At 44.1% G+C, this 23,859-nt stretch overlaps 1 protein-coding gene across 1 annotated transcript; it reads left to right on the forward strand.

The window, feature by feature from the left end:
- The first annotated feature begins 2,099 nt into the window (after window positions 1-2,099).
- Window positions 2,100-23,775, forward strand: LOC130276136 (WAP four-disulfide core domain protein 2-like). The gene is made up of 4 exons (XM_056525066.1): window positions 2,100-2,246; window positions 12,505-12,645; window positions 12,726-12,868; window positions 23,553-23,775. Exons 1-4 carry the CDS (start codon window positions 2,156-2,158, stop codon window positions 23,556-23,558), a joined length of 381 nt encoding a protein of 126 aa, XP_056381041.1. The 5' UTR covers window positions 2,100-2,155; the 3' UTR covers window positions 23,559-23,775.
- Window positions 23,776-23,859: the final 84 nt, after the last annotated feature.

Here is a 23,859-nt window from a genome sequence, read left to right on the forward strand (position 1 = left end):
AAAACTTAGAGTCCCCATCAAATTTATCCGGCAAGGATAGGCGTAGCCCAGGAGCGGCCACTCGCTGCGGAGGAGGTGCAGGAGCTGGCGGAGGAGATGACTGCTGAAGCTGTGGTAGTAACTGTTGTAGCATAACGGTCAGTTGAGACAGCTGTTGGCCTTGTTGCGCTATCTGTTGTGACTGCTGGGCGACCACCGTGGTGAGGTCAGCGACAACTGGCAGAGGAACTTCAGCGGGATCCATGGCCGGATCTACTGTCACGATGCCGGCTGGCAGGTAGTGGATCCTCTGTGCCAGAGAGGGATTGGCGTGGACCGTGCTAGTGGACCGGTTCTAAGCCACTACTGGTTTTCACCAGAGCCCGCCGCAAAGCGGGATGGTCTTGCTGCGGCGGTAGTGACCAGGTCGTATCCACTAGCAACGGCTCACCTCTCTGGCTGCTGAAGATAGGCGCGGTACAAGGGAGTAGGCAGAAGCAAGGTCGGACGTAGCAGAAGGTCGGGGCAGGCAGCAAGGATCGTAGTCAGGGGCAACGGCAGAAGGTCTGGAACACAGGCTAGGAACACACAAGGAACGCTTTCACTGGCACAATGGCAACAAGATCCGGCAAGGGAGTGCAGGGGAAGTGAGGTGATATAGGGAAGTGCACAGGTGAACACACTAATTGGAACCACTGCGCCAATCAGCGGCGCAGTGGCCCTTTAAATCGCAGAGACCCGGCGCGCGCGCGCCCTAGGGAGCGGGGCCGCGCGCGCCGGGACAGAACAGACGGGGAGCGAGTCAGGTACGAGAGCCGGGGTGCGCATCGCGAGCGGGCGCTACCCGCATCGCGAATCGCATCCCGGCTGGCAGCGGAATCGCAGCGCCCCGGGTCAGAGGATGTGACCGGAGCGCTGCAGCGGGGAGAGTGAAGCGAGCGCTCCGGGGAGGAGCGGGGACCCGGAGCGCTCGGCGTAACAATGACCTCTGTTCACAGTAACTGGAAGCCAGAATAGATTAATCAGGCAAACATGCTGTTGTGTATTGTCACCTTACATAAGTCTCCAGAAATTAGGTAAGTAATATTATTCCTGGTACAGACCAGATATCAGCTTCAACACCATCACTATCTGAAATCTGCAGAGTCGCCAGTTACTTTTATCTTTACGTGAATACAGTCACCTGTGGATTCATCTTAGAATTTACTACTTCTGGACAGAAGGACAATCAGTGCACAAAGTGTTGGTAGTGTGCTAGAAAATACCCCCCTACCCCCCTACCTTCTTAGTGGATGATACAAATAGAATATCAATTCACCTTAAATTCTTTACCTAAGAGCCACAATCAGGGTTGTCCCTGTTGGCTTCTTCCTGCCCCGATGGCGTTGATCGATAGATCTCACCCTATACTGAAACAGTAAGAAATCTATTAATTAAGGCCAATGGGGTAAGGAAAAAGCTATCGGGGAACACCCGAATGACTCATGGCTTGGGTAACATGGAGGAGATCCCAGGTTCCCATTATTAGGAGGCAGAATATTGCAAGCCCTCTCCAAAATGGATAGGGCCCTAATGCATTACCAGATTCTATGAGCTTGAAGGTCCTACAAGAGTCAGGAACAAGTGGCCGATTTCTCCCTAGACTGCTGCTCAAATATTATTGGGATTAAAAAAATCTAAACTTTGGAACCCCAAGAAGGGGATTGCAGAGGGATAAGGAACTTGATATCTAAACACAACTCCCTAGATCCCCAGGAGGGACACCTATAAAGGTACTGCATCATAACAATGTGCTAATATGGGGCCAGCATATATATCACTAGCTAGGGGTGTAAAGACCCCTGACCTCTTGTATTCAGACCTGAAGGAGAGAGGAGTACAGATTGTATACACCTTCTGTATATGAACTCAGGCATTGCAAATCTCTCATGTTTTCCCCTTAGGTGAATCGTTCACTTTCCTTTCAGTTTTTCTTGTTTGTGGATATTTTGTTTCAGGTGAGAAAGTTTCCTGAAGTATTTCCTGAACTTCTTCGGGGCTGCAGGTAACAGGTGGCTGGGGCCGTCCCATCTTAGGTCCCACCCCAGGTCGCTCCACCCCTACAACTTCTCACATTTAAATGCTATTTGGATGATTTGCAGGGATTGACGTCTACCTGGAACCTGTGAGCAGAACAATGAAGCTCTACCTACTGCTGACATTTCTGGTGGAGCTGATGTGTGTCGATGGGGCAAACGTGACACAGTCTCCTGCAGTCATAGCCACAAGTAAGTCCCTATAGAACCATCATTACTTCTCACGCTTGTAGGAAAGTTACATTTTGTTCATTTTCTTGTTGTTTGCTATGTAAATACAAAGTTACGGATGATGACTGATGACTCTCAGGTACAACAGACTATGGGTGACTGAGATAATACCTTGCATATGTTTATTGGAGGATCCTACCTACAAAATAAAGTCAGTGGGGGGAGGTCAGAGCTCCCCTGATGGGATAACATGGATCAGACAGGCTGGATCTCATTGTATCTTTATTTCCGATAGAGATAAGTGTGGTCAGGTATGAATCCGTCCTTTATCGCTACTCAAAATAACAGACACTGAACAAGCTGGATTATAGGGGAAGCTCGTAGTGTATGTGCAACTTTAAAGATAACTCAGTAAAGTTTTGAGCATAACGTAAAATCCCCTAATACATAGATCAGAACTGCACCATAAAGTACCTGAAATGTTCCAGTACTACATTAGGGAGTGAAGGGGACATTAATGCAATGTCTCCTGTATCTACGGCATTGCCTGGATTCTGCAGACTAACCTCTGCATTTTCTGTTCTATCAGATTCTGTAATACAGTTATATTACCTACGGTACTACAGTAGGTATATACACTATAATGGGGTTATTATTCCACCATTTCTTAGATTTTGAGCATCACTAAGACAGAAAAGACATACAGTGGTCCCTCAAGTTACAATATTAATTGGTTCCAGGACGACCATTGTATGTTGAAACCATTGTATGTTGAGACCAGAACTCTATGGAAACCTGGTAATTGATTCTGAAGCCCCAAATTGACATCCAAAAATAGGAAAAAGTGAGAATTAAAGAAAAATAAGTAGATAACTAATATAGATAAAGCAAGTCCTTACATGTAAAAGTAAGAAAGATCTGCTGGAAGCTGTAAATTACTGTCTATGTCAGTGTTTCCCATCCAGGGTGCCTCCAGCTGTTGCTGGAAGTTGTAGTTTTGCAACAGCTGGCGGCACCCTGGTTGGGAAAGACTGGTCTATATAGAGGACAGGAGCTTCTTCAGGGTCCTGTACAGTACACGCAAAATGTAGTCGCCCTTACCTGGTGTCCAAAGGAGCAGATAACCCTGGCACAGGTAAAGAGTAATACAGAACATGTAATACCTCCCTGTACTGTAGGGGGTGCTACCAGACACCAGTCAGTGCATGCACTTCAGTAGTACAGGTGTAAATTTCCATTCTGATTGGTCAGATCTTCCAGCCATTGACATGTTTCACAGATCTGGACTGTCCGTAGCATTGTATGTTGAGTCTGGTTTCAAGTTACAATGATCCAGAAAAGACCATTGTATGTTGAAACTATTGTATGTTGAGGCCAATGTAAGTTGAGGGATCACTGTACTTCATGATAAACATTCTACTTCCACCATCTGCATGCTTAGAGAATGTACCTGAACAGCACACGCATGCACTATGGGACATTTCTGGGTCTTCACTGCTAGAACCTCACTTACCAAGTCTGATGCCATCTCACCGATCAACCCGCAGGTCCGAATGATCTTCAGCAGGTCCAAGCACCAGTACAGCTCTTGCATACTATAGACATGAAAAATCAGATACTAAGTGCATAAGTCTATATGCTGTTAGCTTCCCCTAGAAGTCAAAGCAGGCTGACCGTACTATGTGATGTTACCCTATATCTATGTAAAGGGAAGCAACTCCCATAGAGGTGTATTATAAGCCCTTAGAACAAATATGCCACACCACATGTGTAGCTGCAGAATTTTTTATCATTTGAGCATAGGTGGCACACATGGGCAAATTTTGACAGGATGCTGACGTTTACAGTGATCCCTCAACTTACAATGGCCTCAACATACAATAGTTTCAACATACAATGGTCTTTTCTGGATCATTGAAACTTGAAACCAGACTCAACATACAATGCTACGGACAGTCCAGATCTGTGAATCATGTCAATGGCTGGAAGATCTGACCAATCAGAATGGAAATTTACACCTGTACTACTGAAGTGCATGCACTGACTGGTGTCTGGTAGCGCCCCCTACAGTACAGGGAGGTATTACATGTTCTGTATTACTCTTTACCTGTGCCAGGGTTATCTGCTCCTTTGGACACCAGGTAAGGGCAGCTACATTTTGCGTGTACTGTACAGGACCCTGAAGAAGCTCCTGTCCTCTATATAGACCAGTCTTTCCCAACCAGGGTGCGGAGGCGCCCTGGATGGGAAACACTGACATAGACAGTAATTTACAGCTCCCAGCAGATCTTTATTACTTTTATATGTAAGGATTTGCTTTATCTGTATTAGTTATCTACTTATTTCTATTTTATCCTCACTTTTTCCTATTTTTGGATGACATTTTGGGGCTTCAGAACCAATTACCAGGTTTCCATAGAGTTATGGTCTCAACATACAATGGTCATCCTGCAACCAATTAATATAGTAACTTGAGGGACTACTCTACTTGTGTACTCGCAATTGCTCCATTCACTTTAATTGCCCAAACAAAGTCAACCAGTGGACGGGACTGACCACTGTCTGTGAATTGAGGCAAGCAGGCCGCTATATGGCAGACACTAACAGATTCCGAGAGGCCCCATTAACTTCAATTATGCAGGTCTCTAATGGGACAAAAAATACCATGTTAGGGTAGGGTCACACGTGTGTGCTTTTGCTGCAAATTTTGCTCATTGCTCAATGAATACACAGGGCTGCTGCTGTGTATACTCATCGCAGAATATGCAGCGTACTGTACATTTTTCCCAGCGTAAAATAAGTTACGTGGGATCATACAGGATCTGCTGCATATTATTGCTGCATATTTTGTGCAGCTGATTTTTCTACCCGTTAAAGTTAATGGGCAGCAAAATCAGCTGATCAAAATATGCAGCAGATCCTGTACGTGTGAACGTACCCATAGTGTGTATTCACACATACACTATCCTGCACATATTTAATGTGCAGGATTAGTAGATGCAGATCTGAAGCTGTGTTAAGTCATTTAGTTTACATTGAACTCTGCAGCATAACATCTGCAGCTTCAAATATGCACAGGATACTGTACATGTGAATAAACCCTTAGGGTTGGGTCACACGTGCTGTATTTTGCTACATATTTGCTGCTGCATATTTTTACAAACCAAGGCAAATAAAATCATAGGGTGCATCAATAGGGTCATAGATGCCCACGACAAGGAAATAATTCTACCACTGTATAAATCACTAGTCAGACCACAAATAGAATACTGTGTACAGTACTGGGCACCAGTGTACAAGAAAGATACAGTGGAGCTGGAGAGGGTTCAAAGACAGGCAACTAGGGTAATACGGGGAATGGGAGGACTACAGTACCCAGAAAGATTATCAGAATTAGGGTTATTTAGTTTAGAAAAAAAAAAGGTTTAGGGGAGACCTAATAACTATGTATAAATATATCAGGGGACAGTACAGAGATCTCTCCCATGATCTGTTTGTACCCAGGACTGTATCTATAACAAGGGGGCATCCTCTACGTCTAGAGGAAAGAAGGTTTCTACACCAGCACAGACGGGGGTTCTTTACTGTAAGAGCAGTGAGACTATGGAATTCTCTCCCGGAGGAGGTGGTCATGGTGAACTCGATAAAATAATTAAAAAAGGGTCTGGATGCATTTTTGGAGAATAATAACATCGCTGGTTATGTATATTAGATTTATAGGGACAGAACGTTGATCCAGGGATTTATTCTGATGCCATATTTGGAGTCAGGAAGGAATTTTTACCTCTAGTATGAGGGTTTTTTGCCTCCTCTGGATCAACTCAGTAGGGACTTATTAGGGATATAGGTTGAACTTGATGGACTCTTTTTTTTTTTTCTTCCAACCTTATGAACTATGTTACTATATTGAAGTCAATGAGTAGACAATATGCAGCATAATTCGGCACGTATCGCCCCACCCTAACAGCGTTTTTTTTTTTTTTTTTTAACGCTATGGAGGCTGCAAACAGAGCCAAAAACACTTCATATTCACTAGAGGCCAGATGTTACCTGGGATTTAATAGGGAAGTTTATTGCGTTTTTACCTTTTAATGGCAGCTTTTAAAAAAACGCAGCCTGGGTTGCATATTTTTTCCCTGAATGTTTTTCCTCTCATAGACCTCTATAGGTGGAAAAAGACATTAATTTTTTTTTACATGTATATCAACATTTTTCTGTACATTCTTCATAGGAATCCTTGAATCAAACGATGAAAGAATAAAAAAAAAAAAAAAGCCTATAAACAATGCACACCATTTTGAGACGGAACACCACAAAACCTGCATCACAGGAAACTGTTATTTTTTTCCTGTGGTGTTCAGGCCAAAAAATACCAAACAGATATTGTGTCTGAAGGAAGCTTTAGGGTCTACAACATGAAATATGAGAAATGACCTATTGAAGGTCACATATAGCTGTATCCTAAATGTAGATTGTGCCTTGGCACTATATTATTAATATTGTGGAGTGTATCTAACTATTTCCTAGATACTTTGCCGCCTCTTATGGGAGCTCATAAAGTAAGCTTTCTTCTTCTGGATGGGAGATGCACTGGCTTTCGTGAGGTCCTTTAGTTGTATAGATACCTCTGCTTGATGTGGAATGGGGTGTTTGGCAGGAAGTTGCGGGGGAAGATGATGATACTGTTGCAATGTATATTTGTGATGTCAGAGCCTCTTGTAGGTTAAAAAAAGATATTTTATCCAGATACTTACTCTTTACTTCTCATTCACATGTTTTGGAGACTGTGGGGTTACATTTTGTCCCGCACTGACTTGGAGAGTGTATATGACCAATGACTTATGAAAGTAAGTTGCTGACCTTGGGACGGATGTCTCAGTGCTTTCCGACCCCACGACCCCTATGAAACCGGAAAGTCAGCATTACTGAAATGCATTGATGTTGTTGTCATCATTACTTTGACCTCCCAGAGCCCACAGATTCCTGATGCTAAATACAAACTATTTACAATATTGCTATCATATTGATCATTGCAACATCTACACACCCGATTGTTACATTATTGGGGAAAAGCAATTTTAGGACTCAGGTTTGCATCACGAGGTGAAGCATGAAGAATTCATCTGGTGACGTCACACCCTGACTGGTCTAACAACTCCACATTGCAATGCCATTCCATTCACCTTCTTTCTTATCTGCCCCCAATTGCTCTTTCCATTAACTATTATGTCTCCCTTTTTTCTGCTCTTTTTGTATCACTTAGTCTTGCTACATTTATGGTTTTGAGTTGTCACTTGAGGTTTTTTGTATACACTTGCCTTCTAGTTATTTTGCAGGAAAGGACCTCGATAATGTATTGAAAGAGAAAGCAGAAATCTATTAACCAGGGATAGAAACACAGAGCTAATTTGTTTTAAATGGACACTGTAATTTAACCCCCCCCCCCCCCTTCCCAGTCTGGGAATCTGACTGAGACTGAGCAGAAAATAAGAGCAATATCAAGATGGAAAACTAACAAATAATTAAAATAAAGGCAGGGGGTGGTTTATCATGATGGGGGCAGTGGACTGGGAGGAGTATAACAGTTAACAAAATCATGACAGGTACTCTTTAAAAAAACAGCACCACCTCTGTCCTTAGGTTTTGTGTGGTATTACCCGTTCCACCGAGGTGAATGGAGCCAACTTGTAATACCACACACAACCTGAGGACACGGGTGGTGGGTTTTTTAGAAGAACTTTGCTTTTATGCCTGGATAACCCCTTTAAAGATTACATATCATTTCAAAACATTGCCTCTTTCATTTTTAAAGGGGTACTCCAGTGGAAAACAATTTTTCTATTTAAAAATCTTAACCCTTCCAGTACTTATCAGCTGGTGTATACTCCACAGGAAGTTCTTTTATTTTAGAATTTTTTTTCCTGACCCCAGTGCTCTCTGCTGACACCTCTGTCTGTAAAAGCTGCGTAGCACTGAAATAGAGACATATCCTTTATTGTGTAATCGTTGGCTTTATGACTGTAAAATGCAGGTGGAGGGACATTACAGCGTCTCTGCCGTGTGAGTGATATACAGCTCCTCCGCGCATGCGCCGTCTGCAACCATTATGGCGATCAGCAGGAAGTGAGCAAGCTCTCTGCCCCTATTGGTCGGAGACCATGCGGGGAGGAGCTGTATATCCCTCACACGGCCACGCCTCTACGATTGTGCATAACTGAATAAAAGCAGTTTTTATTCACTAAAAGGTATGTCTCCATTACTGTACTACACAGATGTTACATGCTGTGAATAGCTTTAGGGGTAATTATTGATGGCAGTGATAGTGGTCATTTAAGTGTGCACCATCATTTTGCATATAACTATTACCTCCCAGAATTAGTGACAACCAGTACCCCAAACCTATGGGGGGAGATTTATCGAAACCAGTGCAGCGGAAAAGTGGTGCTGTTTTCCATAACAACCAATGAGATGGCTTTTATGATTTTTAGAAAGGCCCCTGAAAAATGAAAGAATTATTAAATCTCCATTGTGCATCTTATTTAGACTCAGGAGAAGGTGGGAGGAGATAAAATGAACGCATCTTAGGTGCTTATATATGGTAAACAGTGGCATATACTGCATAAACTGGAAAAAAAGGAAGATAAAAAGTATACAGCACAGCATACCGTTTTTTGTGGTTGCCCTGTGTAGAGGAAAATTCATACTTGCCTGTGCTTCCCTATACAGGTGAAACTCGAAAAACTAGAATATTGTGCAAAGTTCATTTATTTCAGTAATGCAACTTAAAAGGTGAAACTAATATATGAGAGAGGCTCATTACATGCAAAGCAAGATAGTTCAGGCCGTGATGTGTCATAATTGTGATGATTATGGCTTAAAGCTAATGAAAACCCCAAATCCCCAATATATTATATGATTTGGGGAGCCAGGTCATCTGCTGGTGTTGGTCCATTGTGCTTCATAAAGGATACGGGATAATATGTCTGATCGCGAGGGTCCTGCCGCTGGGGACAATCTAGCATGCAGTACCCACCTGTGAGCACTGCAGGAAGCACTAGAGGCTCCAAGCCTTATGCCTCCCGACCACAGGGACGGAGTATCGTGACGTCACGACTCTGCCCAGGTGTGATGTAATGCCCCGCCCCCTCAATGCAAGTCTATGGGAAGGGGCCTGACGGACACAACCCCCGCGATCAGATATCTTTGGATGGGGATAAGATGTCTTAGGGCCGGAGTGCCCCTTTAAGTCCAGGGTCAATGCATCCATCTACCAGGAGATTTTAAAGCACTTCATGCTGCCTTTCCTTTTAAGTTGCATTACTGAAATACAATGGACATTTGCACGATATTCTAATTGTTTGGGTTTCACTTGTACATCCTCTGAAAAAGGATCCCTACACATGCCAACATGACACTCTTATGGACCCCTATGGATATGTTTAAATTATACAATGCATTTGTAACGCTTTTAGACCCTTTCACTTTTTTTTACATTCTGTTATGTTGAGGGGTGTTTCAAAACTATGCCCACTGTGTGGGATATAAAATAATTAACCCTTTCTTCACCTCCAGCACTCCCGCAGTGCCTCAGTGTCCTGCACCACATATTCCAGAGCTGCAGAGTAACGCGTCAGGCCTGGGAGGCAACCAGGCCCAATGTGCCATACTGGCGATCAGTGAAGAGCCGCAGTGATGTCTCGCCTCAGCCACTGATTCGCTGAGCAGCAGTATGACAGTATGACTATCCCTATGCTAAAGCAAACCTGTTATCTAGATTCTGTCCAGTGACTTTCAGTTCAGTACCTCCTGTTACAAGTGGGTCTGGACTGCTTCATCACGGGTACACCCCAGACAATTTACTATGTATGTGTACCTTGAGGTGAAAGACTTCCTAAACTGTTCTAGACCCCTGGTAAATAAAAAGTTACACAGGCTTACGGGCCACTCACCAGGTTAGCAAAACTACTCTGCTATAGGTGACAATAGCATATAATTTGTCAGAGGGACTACTGCTGATTATACTGATCTATGATGCTTTCCGTTTGGGACATTAGACCCATGGTCGGGCCAGGGTTAACGTACATAATACACTTAAACACGTGTCTGTATGACGGATGTGTAAATGGGGCTTAAAAGGGGTACTCCGGTGGTTAATTTTTTTGACTATATGGCATCTTCTTTGTAAGTTTTGTTTTTTTGCAATATACATTTGTTCTATGTTTTGGCAGCATGTGTGTGTTTTTCTTACCTGTTTGTTGGGCAAGAAGTTCTGTAGTTCAGAGAGTTTTCTTTTACTGTCGTCCACAGTTCTGAGTCTGTTGTGGACAAGATGTCACAGCTTTTTTTTCTCTCTGTCTGCATGAGAGGAATAAGCCACGCCCCTCATCTCATCCAGCTGAGTACACAGCTCCTCACCTCCCCTCCCCCCGCTCTGTATTCTAAGGACGCAGGTCCGCACAGGAGAAGGAACACAGAGAAGATAAGTGTTATCTGAAGGGGAGGATGACAAGGTGCACGGGCTGGGGATGTATGGACTGCAGGGGAATAAATCTCATACTGGGAATGATCTCTATAGGGGAGATTTATCAAAACCTGTGCAGAGGAAAACTTTCCCAGTTGCCCATAGCAACCAATCAGATCGCTTCTTTCATTTTTCACAGGCCTTCATAAAAATGAAAGCAGCAAGCTGATTGGTTGCTATGGGCAACTGGGCAAGTTTTCCTCTGCACAGGTTTTGATAAATCTCCCCCTATATGTGAAGGGGAGGGGGGGGGGGGACTCCTGAATGACACATGCTGGGAGTTGTAGTCCCTGTTGTGTGTGTGTGTGTGTATGCTAGTGTTTACAAACCAGTGTGCCTCCAGCGGTTGCAAAACTACAACTCCCAGCATGTCCTGACAGACTTTTGGCATGCTGGGAGTTGTAGATTTGCAACAGCTGGAGGTACACTGGTTGGGAAACACTGTTCTAGCCTATTCACCATACACATCATGTTACACCAGTGTTTCCCAACCAGTGTGCCTCCAGCTGTTGCAAAACTACAACTCCTAGCATGCCCAATGGCTGTCAGAGCATGCTGGGAGTTGTAGTTTTGCAACACCTGGAGGCACCCTGGTTGGGAAACACTGGTGTATGCCCTACAGAGGTGTGGTGAACTACAACCCCCAGGAGACTACAGAGGCAGCATGCTGGTGTTATACCACAGACTGAAGACTCCTGAATGACACATGCTGGGAGTTGTAGTCCCTTTTGTATGTGTATGACAGTGTATCCCAACCAAGGCTGATTATATTAGTGTGCTGTGTATAAGGGGGCCAACCCGGGAAAATAGTAGGGTGGGTAAAGGGCGGAACAAACAAACAAAAAAAAAGGAGCCGCCCTAAACCAGCAAGGCATGTGGCATTCTGGGATTTGTAGTTTTCAGCACAGCAAGAAACAGGAAATAGAAGCAAAGATGGGAAAACAAAGTTGGGGATAAAAAGACAACAAAGAACGGAAATAGAGTAGGCTAAACAACAAGAATAGAAATGAAACAAAATAAATAGGGTACGGAAAAACACGTTGACCACCGGAGTACCCCTTTAAAGAGTAGCTATCGCTAACTTAAATTTCCCTGATCCCCCTCCCCATCTGTCCCTGACACTAACTACATCTATCCCTGTATTTACTTTTATCACAATCCCCATAAAAATACCTTTTTAAGATCAGCTTCGGTAGCTCAGAGTTGAGCTCTCTGCGGAGGGCAGAAAGTGGGCGGCCGCGGCAGGCGCGACGTCAACTGAAGCCTGCCCGTCTCCTTTCTCTCCTGCAGCTCGCGCACTGCAATGAATGAGGAGAGGGAGATGCAGGGGGCGGGGGCACCGCTCCTCAATCATGTGAACGCGCATTCCGGACCATGCTGTGCCACACTGCCCGGCCAGCGTTGGTCCAAACGTGATCAACGTCGGGGGGGGGGGGGGGTAAGTAATCCTGAGAGCCATGTAAAGTGACACCTAGTGGCCAGGTATTCAAATGTAAAAAAAACACATGTAGAACATGATTTTTTTTTTAAATAAAATATATTGCAAACATTTTTCTTTTTACATAATCTATTTTATAATTTTTTTTTATTTTTCTTTATTTTTTTATTTTTTTTATGAGAGTACCCATTTAAGCCTGAGTGCACAGTATTCATATTACAGACATGTGAATGTGGCAGTAGCTTAAGGATTATAAAAAATGTCAGCAGCAGCAGCGATTTTTGTTTCTTTGCTTTATATCTTAAACTTAACCCTTTCAGGTAAGCCAGGAATATGTCCGGTGCTGGGTGATTTTACGCTGGAGATTTGCTTCAAAAAATGCAACAATGACTTTGAATGTGATGGCGTTCGCAAATGTTGTAAGACCTCGTGTAATGGATTTCAGTGCCAAATCCCAGACGGTGAGTACAGACCAGGTGATATAATTAGGTGACCATGGCATCCGACATTCACTGACGTCTCTATTATTATTTCCCTTCAGAAAAACCAGGCGCTTGCCCTCCTTTTCAGAATATCAATGGGACAACATGTGACCCAAGCGTTCATTGCACCTCTGATAACAAATGTGAGGGGGAACAGAAGTGCTGTCCTGACGGATGCAATCGCACATCATGCCAGAACCCAGTAAGTAAAAAAAACTAAGTAACATTAACCACTTAAGGACATAGGACGTTCTCTAACGTCCCCGCTACCTGGGCTTTAATGCCCAAGGACATTAGAGAACGTCCTGTTGTATTTCCGGTCTCTGACGCTCGCCGGGCAGAGCTCGGAACTGGATGCCTGCTGAAATCCTTCAGCAGGCATCCAGGACAAACGCTGAGGGGGGCCATGAAGGCCCCCCATGTCGGCGATCGCCGCAAATCGCAAGGGAAATCGCCCTTGCGATCTGCGGCGATACCGGGCTGATCGGGTCTCTGGGACCCGACCGCCCGGTAATTTTGCATGATCCCGGCTGTCACAGACAGGCAGGACCATGCTGAAGACTAGGAGCGAGGTGGCAAGCCTGCCACCTCCTCCGATCCCCTGCGATCCGTCGGTTAACTAACCAATCGCAAGGGGTGGTTACTTCCTCCCGCCCTGCCCGGCCCCTGGAAGTCCGGAGAGGACGGGAGGAAGACCGGAGGATGCGGCGGGGGACGGGGGAGTGCTGGGGCCCGGCCCCGGTACTTACCTCGTCCCTGAAGACCCGGTTCCCGGCGACGGAGACGGTGGCAGCGGCGACAGGTGAGTAGATCTTCAGCCGCGGTCGGGCCCTTTACAGCAATGCACGTCGCCGTAAAGCGACATGCATTGCTGTAAGGGGACCCTGTAAACTACAACTCCCAGCATGCCCAGACAGCCCTTGGCATCTGGGCATGCTGGGAGTTGCAGTTTTGCAACATCTGGAGGTCCACAGTTTGGAGACCACTGTGCTCTTCCAGATGTTGCAAAACTACACATCCTCAGCATGCCCTTACTGTTCAGGCATGCTGGGAGTTGTAGTTCTGTAATATTTGGTCCTTCAGATGTTGCAGAACTACAACTCCCAGCATGCCTGGACAGTTTTGGCATACTGGGAGTTGTAGTTTTGCAACATCTGGAAGGGCACAGATTGGGAACCACTGTATTAGTGGTCTGCAAACTGTAGTCCTCCACATGTTGCAAAACTACAACTCCAAGCATGCTGGGAGTTGTAGTTCGGCAACATCTGGCTCTAAAGATGTTGCCGAACTACTACTCCCAGCATGCCTGAGAATGCTGAGAGTTGGGAAACATTGTCTGTTTCCTAACTCAGTGTTTCCCAACCCGTGTGCCTCCAGCTGTTGCAAAACTATAACTACCAGCATGCACTGATAAACTGTGCATGCTGGGAGTTGTAGTTTTGCAACAGCTGGAGGTGCCCCCCCCCCCCCTGTGAATGTACAGGGTACATTCACATGGGCAGGGGGCTTACAGTGAGTATCAGGCTGCAAGTTTGCGATGCAGCAAATTTTGCGCGGCAGCTCAAACTCGCAGCGGGAAACTCGCTGTAACCCCCCGCCCGTGTGACTGTACCCTAAAAACACTACACTACCACAAAATAAAATAAAAAGTAAAAAAAAATACTACATATACACATACCCCTACACAGCCCCCCTCCCCTCCCCAATAAAAATGAGAAACATCTGGTACGCCACTGTTTCCAAAATGGAGCCTCCAGCTGTTGCAAAACAACAACTCCCAGTATTGCCAGACAGCCGTTGACTGTCCAAGCATGCTGGGAGTTTTGCAACAGCTGGAGGCACCCTGTTTGGGAATCACTGGCGTAGAATACCCCTATGTCCACCACATGGCGCTCTCACTTTGGAGCCCTGTCGTATTTCAAGGCAACAGTTTAGGGCCACATATGGGGTATGGCCGTACTCGGGAGAAATTGCCTAACAAATTTTGGGGGGCTTTTTCTCCTTTAACCCCTTATGAAAAGGTGAAGTTGGGGTCTACAACAGCATGTTAGTGTAAAAAAATAAATTTTTTACACTAACACGCTGGTGTTGCCCTATACTGTTCATTTTGACAAGAGGTAAAAGGGAAAAAAGCCCCCCAAAATTTGTAATGCAACTTCTCCCGACTACGGAGATACCCCATAAGTGGACGCAAAATGTTCTGGGGGCGCACAACAAGGCCCAGAAGGGAGAGTGCACCATGTACATTTGAGGTGATTTGCACAGGGGTGGCTGATTGTTACAGCGGTTTTGAGGGGTGCAGTGAGAATTTACACCCCACTGGTGTCTGACAGATCTTTGGAACAGTGGGCTGTGCAAATTAAACATTTTGTACAGCCCACTGTTCCAAAGATCTGACAGACACCAGTGGGGGGTAAATGCTCACTGTACCCCTTGTTACGTTCCTCAAGGGTTCTAGTTTCCAAAATGGTATGCCATGTGGGGGTTATTTTGCTGTCCTGGCACCATAGGGGCTTCCTAAATGCAACATGCCCCCCGAGCAAAATTTGCTCTCCAAAAGCCAAATATGACTCCTTCTCTTCTGAGCATTGTAGTTCGCCCGTAGTGCACTTCAGGTCCACTTATGGGGTAGCTTCATACTCAGAAGAGATGGGGTTACAAATTTTGAGGGGTCTTTTCTGCTATTAACCCTTGCAAAAATGTGAAATTTGGGGGGAAACACACATTTTAGTGAAAATGTTTTTGTTTTTTTTTACATATGCAAAAGTCGTGAAACCCCTGTGAGGTATTAAGGCTCACTTTATTCCTTGTTACGTTCCTCAAGGGGTCTAGTTTCCAAAATGGTATGCCATGTGAGGGTTTTTTGCTGTTGTGTGACCATAGGGGCTTCCTAAATGCGACATGCCCCCCGACCAAAATTTGCTCTCCAAAAGCCAAATATGACTCCTTCTCTTCGGAGCATAGTAGTTCACCCATAGTGCACTTAAGGTCCACTTATGGGGTACCTTCATACTCAGAAGAGATGGGGTTACAAATTTTGGGGGGTATTTTCTGCTATTAACCCTTGCAAAAATGTGAAATTTGGGGGGAAACACACATTTTAGTGAAAAAAAATATATATTTTTTTACATATTCACTTTACCCCTTGTTACGTTCCCCAAGGGGTCTAGTTTCCAAAATGGTATGCCATGTGGGGATTTTTTGCTGTTCTGGTACCATAGGGGCTTCCTAAATGCAACATGCCCCCCAAAAACCATTTCAGAAAAACATACTCTCCAAAATCCCATTGTCGCTCCTTCGCTTCTGAGCCCTCTACTGCACCCGCCGAACAATTTACATAGACATATGAGGTATGTGCTTACTCGAGAGAAATTGGGCTACAAATATAAGTATACATTTTCTCCTTCTACCCCTTGTAAAAATTCAAAAATTGGGTCTACAAGAACATGCGAGTGTAAAAAATGAAGATTGTGAATTTTCTCCTTCACTTTGCTGCTATTCCTGTGAAACACCTAAAGGGTTAAAACGCTGACTGAAAGTCATTTTGAATACTTTGGGGGTGCAGTTTTTATAATGGGATCATTTGTGGGGTATTTCTAATATGAAGACCCTTCAAATCCACTTCAAACCTGAACTGGTCCCTGAAAAATAGTGAGTTTGAAAATTTTGTGAAAAATTGGAAAATTGCTGCTGAACTTTGAAGCCCTCTGGTATCTTCCAAAAGTAAAATCACGTCAATTTTATGATGCAAACATAAAGTGGACATATTTTTTTTGTGAATAAATTTTTTTTTATTTGGAATATCCATTTTCCTTACAAGCAGAGAGCTTCAAAGTTAGAAAAATGCAAAATTTTCAATTTTTTCATCAAATTTTGGAATTTTTCACTAAGAAACGATGCAAGTATCGACAAAATTTTACCAATAACATAAAGTTAAATATGTCACGAAAAAACAATCTCGGAATCAGAATGATAGGTAAAAGCATCCCAGAGTTATTAATGTTTAAAGTGACAGTGGTCAGATGTTCAAAAAACGCTCCTGTCCTAAGGTGTAAAATGGCCTGGTCCTTAAGGGGTTAAAGGGGTACTCCCGTGGAAAACAGTTTTTCTTTTTTTATCAACTGGTGCCAGAAAGTTAAACAGATTTGTAAATTACTTCTATAAAAAAAAATCTTAATCCTTCCATTACTTTTTAGCGGCTATATACTACAGAGGAAATGCTTTACTTTTTAGATTTTTCTGATGTCATGACCACAGTTCTCTCTGCTGACATCTCTGTCCATTTTAGGAACCGTCCTGAGCAGCAAATGTTTGCTATGGGAATTTTCTCCTGCTCTGGACAGTTCCTAAAATGGACAGCAGAGGTCAGCAGAGAGCACTGTGGTCATGACATCAGAGAAATCTAAAAAGTAAAGCATTTACAAAGTAAAGTAATTTACAAATCTGTTTAACTTTCTGGCACCAGTTGATTTAAAAAAAAAAAAGAAAGTTTTCCACGGGAGTACCCCTTTAAAGTTTTTGAATCACATGATACAAAGAACAGGATAACCAGCTTTCTCTATGTTGTTGCAAAGCCATACATAAAAAGGGGTAGCCAATACTACTGCTACAGGGCCCAGGGCAGGTCCTTCCTTCCCCATTTCACAAGAGCAGCAAAGAAGCTAGGGGGGGTGGGAGACAGAAATCATAAGTCCTTCCCTGACAGTAATTTTCCTAATGAGTGTTAGTCCACTGCATCTGGGGATCTTTTATTTTCCTGTAGATTATAGTGTTTGTAAAAGTTGATGATCCTTTAAATCCTGGCAACAAGTCAAGGAAATAAACAGGAGGGGTGCAGGATGCCCCATGACAACAAGGAGCTATGTTCATTTTTTGCAACTTTTCATCTTTAGTTGATACATCGGTGAATTGGTAGACCAGTGGTCTCCAACCTGCGGACCTCCAGATGTTGCAAAACTACAACTCCCAGCATGCCCGGACAGCCAACGGCTGTCCGGGCATGCTGGGAGTTGTAGTTTTGCAACATCTGGAGGTCCGCAGGTTGGAGACCACTATGGTAGACTACTAACTGATGTTGAATTTAAAAAAGCTGCTGGCCCTGCTGCCCAGAGATTTAGGGAGAGATTTAGCAAAACCTGTGCAATAGAAAAGTTGCCCAGTTGCCCATAGCAACCAATCAGATCGCTTCTTTCATTTTAGAGAGGCCTTGTTAAAAATGAAAGAAGTGATCTGAACGGTTGCTATGGGCAACTGGGCAACTTTTCCTCTGGACAGGTTTTGATAAATCTCCCCCTTAATCTTTAGTGGATAAAATGCAAAAAGACCAACACCTGCTATCTTTTTTATACATCACTGATCTTATGGGCCGTCTACAAGCATCACAGAACATGGAAACAGTCCTATCCTCTATCCTTTGGATAGGGGATAAGATGTCTGATCGCGGGGGTCCAAGCGGTGGGATCTCCCTGCTACACCCGGTCCTCATTAAGGAGTGTCGGGTGCAGCCCCAGAGGCTTGCGACATCACGGTGGCGCCCCGCTCGTGAAGTTATGGCCACGCCCCCTCAATGCAAGTCTATGGGAAGGGGCAGTCACGCCCCCTCCCATAGACTTGCATTGAGGGGGCATGGCCGTGACGTCATGAGCGGGGAAAATATTGGCTCCATTTACTTCAGTAGAACTGAGCTGCAAAACCACACACAAACTGAGTACAATACTGGTGCTGTTTTTGGAAGAAAGCTGATATATATTTTCTGAATCCTGGATGACCCCTTTAAGTTACTATCATCAGTCATTTGAGGCTTGGGTGAACTTATCTGCAGGGTTCTTTAATATAGATTACTAGACTAGAAGTCTGTGGGGGACATTTATCATCCCTGTCTATTTTAGTAATCAACTAGATGAGTACCCAGCGCTGCCAGGTTTTTCCTACCTAATCCCTGAGGGGGGGGGCTAAGGGTGCGTTCACACGCTCTTTGTTTTTGCGGGTTTTCCGCAGCATATTTGAAAGTGGGCGGGCTCTTCTCGGCTGTCCATAGCAGATTGTCCGCGGCGGAATTTACGCTGCGGAAAATCTGCCGCAGTCCCTACTGACTTCAATGGGGCTTGTGGCGGATTTTCCGCAGCGTAAATTCCGCTGCGGACAATCTGCTATGGACAGTTGAGAAGAGCCTGCCCCTTTCAAATACGCTGCGGAAAACCCGCAAAAACAAAGAGCGTGTGAATGCACCCTAAAGCAACAAATGGAGGAAGCTTTTGTCCTCCTACCTGTCCTCAAATCCTGATCCCCATATCCCCTCCTCATATCCCAACCCCAAATCCCATCCTCATATTCCGTCCTCATATCCCCTCCCCATATCCGACCTTATATCCATACCTCATATCCCTTCCCCATATCCGACCTTATATCCATACCTCATATCCCTTCCCCATATCCTGTAACCATATTCCGTCCCCATATCCTGTTCCCATAACCCGACCTCATATCCCTTCCCCATATCCCAACCTCATATTCCGTCCCCATATCCCGCCCTCATTTCTAATCCTCATATCCCGTCCTCAGGTGGATCTGAGTTTTGATGAAGATATTGTAAAATGAAAATAAAAGGGGTGTGGCTTAAAGGGTGGGCGTGTATTTGCAAGATGGAGCATGGAAAGCGGCGAGGGTGTGGCTTGCCAGCCGGACTGACGCATTCACCAGGAGATGCAGAGCTGGGCTCATGGAGTAAGGTACCGGAAGTTCCATATACTTCTATGGGACTTGAAACAAAAACCCCATCCTTCACATATGAAGGTTGGTTATGGATTAATTTAACTATCATATATTTTTATTTGACACATAAGTAATATGTGACAAAAGTAATTTCAAAATATCTCCAGTTGTACGGAAGTTATGCTGGAACATACATTTCACATAGATTTGCATCGAACTTTAAACAAAAAAAACAACCTTCGCAAATGAGGGTTGGTTAGGGTTAAATTAACTATCCTGTATTTATTAGTGGACATATAAATAACATGTGACCGAGTATTATCGAAATATCTCCAGCCGTTTGGAAGTTATTCAGTAACAGATTTTTCCCATAGACTTGTATCGGACTTTAAACAAAAAACCCGACCCTCACAAATGGGGGTGGGTAAGAGTTAAATTACCTTTCCTATGTTTGTTGTTGACATATAAGTAACATGTGACCAAGTTTCATGGTAATATCTTCTGCCGTTTGGAAGTGATGCTGGAACATACACACATACATACACACACATTGGGGGAGATTTATCAAAACCTGTGTAGAGTCAGAGGGGTGCAGTTGTCCATAGCAACCAATCCGCACGCTGCTTTCATTTTTAAAAAAGGCCTGTGAAAAATGAAAGAAGCAATCTGATTGGTTGCTATGGGCAACTGCACCACTCTTTCTCTACACAGGTTTTGATAAATCTCCCCCATTGAGTTTTATATATATGGATATAGACCAATGTCCAGTGCATTAGGCTGGTCTATTGTGCGCCAAATTTATGAACTGTCACACGGCTCTTCATAAATTTTGCACATTTTGCACACGGTCTGTAGTTTAGATTTTATTTAAAGGGGTTTTCCACCATAAGGTGATTTTAGCACGTACCTGGCAGGCAGTAATGGACATGCTTGGGAAGGATCTGTGCTTGTCTTGGGGCTAAATGGCTATGTCATGAGATTACCATAATACTGTGGCTAGCTTTTTGTGAACTTGTATTTCCTGTTTGACTTTTCTTTTTTCTTTACTACAAATCCCACAATTCCATTTTCCTCCCTCCCACACATCAGCCACCCCACCCATTGAAACATAAATGAGCTGCATCCATCCAAAAGACCTGTGGTTTTCAATCAGAGTGCCTACAGCTGTTACATTAGTTGTAGATTGATCCCTCCACCCATTGAAGTAGACAGGGTCCGTGAATAGTGAGTCAGTGATTCATTTTGTATGCTGGTAAAAATAAATATTGGGGTGAAAATAGGGCTGGGCGGTAAACCGGTTCATATCGGATACCGTTTAGTTTTTTTCCCCACGGTATGGATTTTTGCCCATACCGCTATACCGGTCGGGCCCCTCCCCCACCCTCCGAATTAATTATAGAGCTCAGCCAGCGGAGCCCTCACCTTTCCCAGACCATGAGCAGGTGATCCGTAGCAAGTAACAAGCGTGTGCCCTGCTTCCAGTCATGCCCGTACACTCTGGAAACTATATCTATGGTTCTGGAGTATTGACAGTACTCCAGAACCATAGAGGCAGTTTCCAGAGTGTACGGGCATGACAGGAAGCCGGGCACACGCTTGTTACTCGGTGCGTGATGAGCGGAGAATCCTGTAACGGGCGCCCCTCTCCGTGTAACGAGCTCCCTCCCCTTGTAACGCGCTCCTTCCCCGGCGGTATACTAGAATTCTCCCTCCCTCCATGAAAAGCAGCTGCCGGCCGACATCAGCCGGTGAGACCCGTGAGGAGGCGGGGTTAGTGCGGGAGAGTCGGGGATGACATGTGTAGCTAACACGGGGGGTTGGGGGGTGTAGGAGAGCGGTAATACCGTGATACCGCCATAATTCAAAAAAATACCGTGATATTAATTTTAGGTCATACCGCCCAGCACTAGGTGAAAATCACATAAGAATTGTGAGAAAACCGTCACACACAGGTACATACACTATATTATGAACTACACTAACTTTACAGCCCCTGTAGCATAGTAAAATAAAAATAAATCCTGGAATACCCCTTTAAGGCTAGGACTCCACTGAGATTTTTGCCCTGCGATTTTTGTGGCATAAAAACACCAGAAAAAACGCCAGAAAAACTGCCACAGGTTTCCCCTGCGTTTTGACCTTTGTGTGGAATTTGCCTTTTTTGGCCCCTTTTCCGTTTTTGTTTTTTTTTACAAAATGGATGCAGTAGGGATGTAAAAATGTATTTAACTAAATGTTTATTTTTTTATAACAAAATTTTAATACATTTTTTGTAAAGTGTGTGTGTTTAACTTTTTTTTCACATTTTTTATGTAGTACTAATACTCCCAGCATGGAACACACTGTTCCATGCTGGGAGTAGTAGTACCTGTACTATAGACATATCGCCCCGGGTGTCCGTCTGACACCCGATGCGATCGTCCATTATATAGCAGAGAAGCGGAGCGGCTCTATACAGCGCTCGCACCTCTGCTCTGTACTCCGAGTGATGTTCTATTCGCATCACTCATTCACATCACTCATCCAGATCTGTGATTGGCCGGATGGTTGCAGCCAATCACAGCTCTGAGGAAAAGATGAATGAATGAGCGGCCGGCCCGGAGTATAGTGCAGAGCAGGGATGCGAGCAATGTATACAGTCGCTCCATCTCTGCTATAGACAGGACGATCACAGCAGGTGTCAGTAGTGATACCCGCTGTGATCTGTCACTTACTGCAGGTACTCCTACTCCCAACAAGGATCACACTCTGCTCCATGCTGGGAGCTGTAGTACCTGCATTAATAGACAGTTCGCAGCAAGTGTAACTTCTGACACCCGCTGCGATCTGTCTATTAATGCAGGTACTACAGCTCCCAGCATGGAGCAGAGTGTACTCCATGTTGGGACTAGTAGTACTTGTAGTTAAGGAAAGATCACTGCGGGTATCACTCCTGACACCCGCTGTGATCCTCCGGTATAATGTATAGATGCAGTTGGCGCTCTCCTATGGTCCCCTGCACACCATATATATACGCATTCCGATTTCTCACAGAGAGCTGTGATTGGCTGGAACCATCTGGCCAATCACAGCTCTCTGTGTGAAATATGAATATGTGTGTATATATACGTCAGTGCAGGGGACCATAGAAGAGCAGACGCCGCATCTATACATTATACAAGAGGATTGCAAAGGGCGATCTGTCAATTAGTACAGGTATTACTACTCCCATCATGGAACAGTGTGTTCCATGCTGGGAGTAGTAGTACTACCTAAAAAATGTAAAAAAATAAATAAAATAAAAAAGTGAAAAACACACACATTTTTAGTGCTTTACCCGCTCACATAAATTGATCCATGTTTAAAAATTAATAAAAATGTCGTAATAAAAAATATAAATCTCGTTAGATACAATTTTTTCCATCACTACTGTATCTTTTATTAATTTTTTTTATGGTACCCTACGAAATTTTAATAAAAAAAGGTATCTCCATAATTTTTTTGGATCGCTAAAGTCCAAAAAAGAATAAAAACCGCCTGCAAAAACGCTAAATTTAAAACCAACATGGCGTTTTTCTTGGCGTTTTTGCTCTCCCATAGACTTCTATGGGAGGAAAACGCAACGATTTCAGGGCAAAAAACGGCAAACTAGGTTTTGTCGGGCGATTTGAAAATCCAGCCTCTGAGCCCGAAATTGCTGAAAACCGCCAAAAGGATTAAAAAAAAATGCCAAACTGAAAAACGCCAAGTGAATCTGGCATTTTGCAGTTTACTATTGACTTGCAGCTAACATCTGGCCGCGGCGTTTTTTCACTGGGAAAATTGGCGTTTTTAATGGCCTTTTTTGCACAAAAAAAAAAAACTCAGTGGAGTTCCAGCCTAAGGCTGCTTCAGCATGGTCTGACATTTCGCCCGATGCGACTTTTCGGGGAAAAGTGGCAATTATTAAATTACAGATCACTGCATTTTTTAAAATCTATTATAGACTACTATACTGCAGTGAACTAAAAGTAGTCTATACCAAAAGTCGCACGAATATAGACTGTGACTTCCTGTGCGACAATTTTAGACTGGAGAAACCAGTCTAAATCCTTTGATAAATGTCCCCCTGTGTGTCCAAGAAAATATCTCCCGGATTCTGACATGCAGCAACTTGGCTCAAACTAAACTGACTTTCGCCTTTTCTATTTTGCAAGGTATGAAATACACAATGGAAGAAACAAAGAACAGATTAAGGATGAAGAACTGCAGAACCACCTTTCTTTTCTAGAGACTTGCAAATGAACATTTCTGACTAATTCTACCCCACCAGGGCCTATATTTACTTTCCTACATCTCTTGTACATTGTAATTTAAGAATATTAAAAGAAGACTTGGTTTACCCCACGGAGTAGAATCCAACAATACTGACGACATTCTACGAATGCTTTTGTACTTATGTCTGTCATAACCCACGTCAGCCACTAGATGGAGACATAGCTCCCTGTTTGTGATGTTCCACTT

This window comes from Hyla sarda, chromosome 6, assembly GCF_029499605.1.
Source record: "Hyla sarda isolate aHylSar1 chromosome 6, aHylSar1.hap1, whole genome shotgun sequence".
NCBI classification, from domain to species: domain Eukaryota; kingdom Metazoa; phylum Chordata; class Amphibia; order Anura; family Hylidae; genus Hyla; species Hyla sarda.